General features: G+C 35.6%; 1 protein-coding gene across 1 annotated transcript in view; it reads right to left on the minus strand.

The window, feature by feature from the left end:
* Positions 1–1,926: 1,926 nt before the first annotated feature.
* Positions 1,927–2,870, minus strand: part of LOC118334453 (ubiquitin-conjugating enzyme E2 D4-like) — a 9,728-nt gene continuing 8,784 nt past the window's right edge. Inside the window, exon 8 of the mRNA XM_035670370.1 lies at positions 1,927–1,975. Coding sequence (XP_035526263.1) covers positions 1,927–1,975 — 49 coding nt within the window. The remainder of the gene's footprint in view (positions 1,976–2,870) is intronic.

The following is a 2,870-nucleotide window of genomic DNA, read 5'->3' on the forward strand; positions in this document are numbered from 1 at the left end:
GGGCGTAAGTTTGACACCTCAAAATATTCATTTATCGGCCATTATAAATGCTGTTCATTGAGACGGTGAGTCGATGTTTTTTTAATATTTATTCTGAACTTTTCTGGAAAAATAACTCTATACTTTAAAATTAATTACTGAAACTTCTAAAAACTAGAACAAGCCGAAGTTTGCATCCTCATCGGGCTCAGCTCCGGGGGGGTGAGTCTGCCTGCAGGGGGGAGATTGATCATCTGGTGACCTGGTGGATTACATCTGACTCGGTGCCTCACATTAATGCACATTTCTTGGATTATTCTCTCACTTCACATGATTATACGCATACTGTGAACATTTGCACATTCCTTCATCAATATTTTGTACGTTCCACCCTCTTTCAAACACTGTACAGCTTTTTATTTTAAAAACAGAGATTGTGAATTCTTGTTTTATAATATGATTCTTGACGCAATACTTTTATTTTGCTTTAATCTTATGTTTTTGCATCAAAATAAGGCAAATTGTGATAGGTAAAGAAAATAAACCTGGTTCTGAAGCGTCTGGCTGCAGTTGTTAAGCCACACTGTATGGCTCTGGCAACCTGGTCTATATCTTTTCTTTCTGTTCTAACAGAGCCTATACTGTCATACATGCTTATGTATTCTTGTTTCCTGTTTTGAACAAAGCCTTTGTTTTATGTTTAATCAAGCCATGGTTCAATCTGAATTTGTTCTGCCACTTAAAGCTGTAGTAGGCACATTTTATAAGAATAATTATAAAAAACAACCATCCTGAGCACAGAAAGATAGAAAGACGCTTTGGGTCAGTGGCTTGAAGATATTGATGATTGTTGAGTCTCATTAACTGCACTGGTACTTCACAACCTGGGAATGATACTGCACAGTCAACTATCTTTCTTGGCTCTGATTGGATGTTTTCATTCAGGTCTTTCAAATGCCATTATAAACCCTATACCTGATTATTTAAATAATGGATTACTGTCAGGATATAGTGAACATTTCAGCAGTTATTTTTATTAAAGTTATCTACAGCAGCTTTAATCCTGTCTACTATTTATATTTTGCTTTGGTTCAAGCATGTATTTAAACTTTAACATATAAAATAACTTAGTGGCTTTCAGTTTCTCCATAATGCATTCTTTGTGTCTGTTAATGCTAGTTACGGTTTTCCTTAGCATTTTTGTGTATGCTTTTGTACCATTTAATGCTAGCTACTGTTGGCTAGAAGTATCTATAACTGGATTAGACCATATTCATTTTTCTCTACTGACACACTTGTCAATGAAGCTGTGATCCACTTGATCTTCACATCATCACCTTCTGAGCACGGCAGGAGTCTTATCTTGCTTTTTCATTGGTTTCAAATCCTTTTTCAAAAAAGAGCTGGTAGAATTTACCTGCAGAAATCAGAATGTCTAACGCACCTCAAGGCTGCGGTAGGTTGCGCAGAATTCATAGACATTGTTTGAATTTAAAGTTTATTGTTGTAACCACAACTTTCTGGAGGGACTGATCTTTGGAGAAAAGAATTCATGCTATGAGATGCTCGCTTGCCTTTTTTGGCACATACTATAAAAGCACAGGCATATAGCACAAAGTAAGGCTGAACCAGTTCATTGACATCACATTTAAAAGTAAGACAAAAAAATGCAACTTTAAATAGTATTAACTTCATTCATCCAATCACTTTTGAGACTTGTCAAAATCATATTTAAGACCTGGAGTGTTTTGCAAACACAATGTGCCACATTGGTCAAAGACTTTCAGTTTAGGCCTGGGAAAATGTTACTTGTAAATTATGTTAAATGAGACAAACTAACGGCATACAATACGCTCTCTGATTTAGAACAACAGAACACCATTGCATAAAAGAGAAAGAAAGTGCCTTCCATAGACCATACAGTCATGATAAAAACCGTACCATTCTTTAATTGAGTACAAAAGGTGCCACACGTCTCAGAGACACAAATGAGAGACTGTTTTCACAGGGACAGAAAACGGGATTTTTAAACAGAACATATTGAACCCTTAGATACAGGTTTCACTGGGTTAAAGATCTATGTGCCTGTGTAAATCCAACCAAAAAGCCATTGTCACAGCTACACTCAAGGGGGAAAAAGTACATTGTTTTATTGACAAATTTACATTGTGATGACTCTAATTTAAATGAAACAGAGCAAAACAATAACATAGTTCAATGATATTTTTAATACTATACAATTATTAATAATAATAATAATAATAACAACAAAGAGATGAAGAACACAGAAATGCATGATCTGACTTGTAATTGCTCCCATTTTCAGTTTCATTGCTACAAGATGCAAAAGAAATCAACAAAAACCTCCATTGCCCACTACATGAAGCTGAGGTGAAGTTGTCAGGTTAAAGGGGACATTTTCAGTATTTCTTTGTTTTACAGACGTGCCAGAATGAGGGGCTTACATATTTGGCATTCACCTGTCCACATTCCTATGGTGCAGTGTGTTTCTAGTTGGCTGCTGATGGACGCAGCAGGGACTGAACCTGGGATTTTCCAGGTATGGAGCAGCTTTTTGACAAACGTGTATGCTATTACTGAGCTCCTCTGCTGCTGAATGGCATATAGTGGCATACATGTTCTATAGTTATAGTTATAGTTCACTAGTTTTACTTAAAAAAAGAAGAATTCTGTAAAGCAATCTGTAATAAACATGTGTTTTAAATAAAATGTCCTTGATGCAAAAACATGCTTACCTTTAAAATCCATCATTATCCATAAAATGACCAAAGGTAAAGTAAAACCCTCTGCTTCCTTTCAAAAACTAATAGTGTACACATCATGGTCTGATTAGTAATAATGTTAATGAGTTTGATGGAAGTTACCATGGG

Source organism: Morone saxatilis, unplaced genomic scaffold (genome assembly GCF_004916995.1).
Source record: "Morone saxatilis isolate NCDOM2014 unplaced genomic scaffold, NCSU_SB_2.0 Contig1, whole genome shotgun sequence".
NCBI classification, from domain to species: Eukaryota; Metazoa; Chordata; class Actinopteri; family Moronidae; genus Morone; species Morone saxatilis.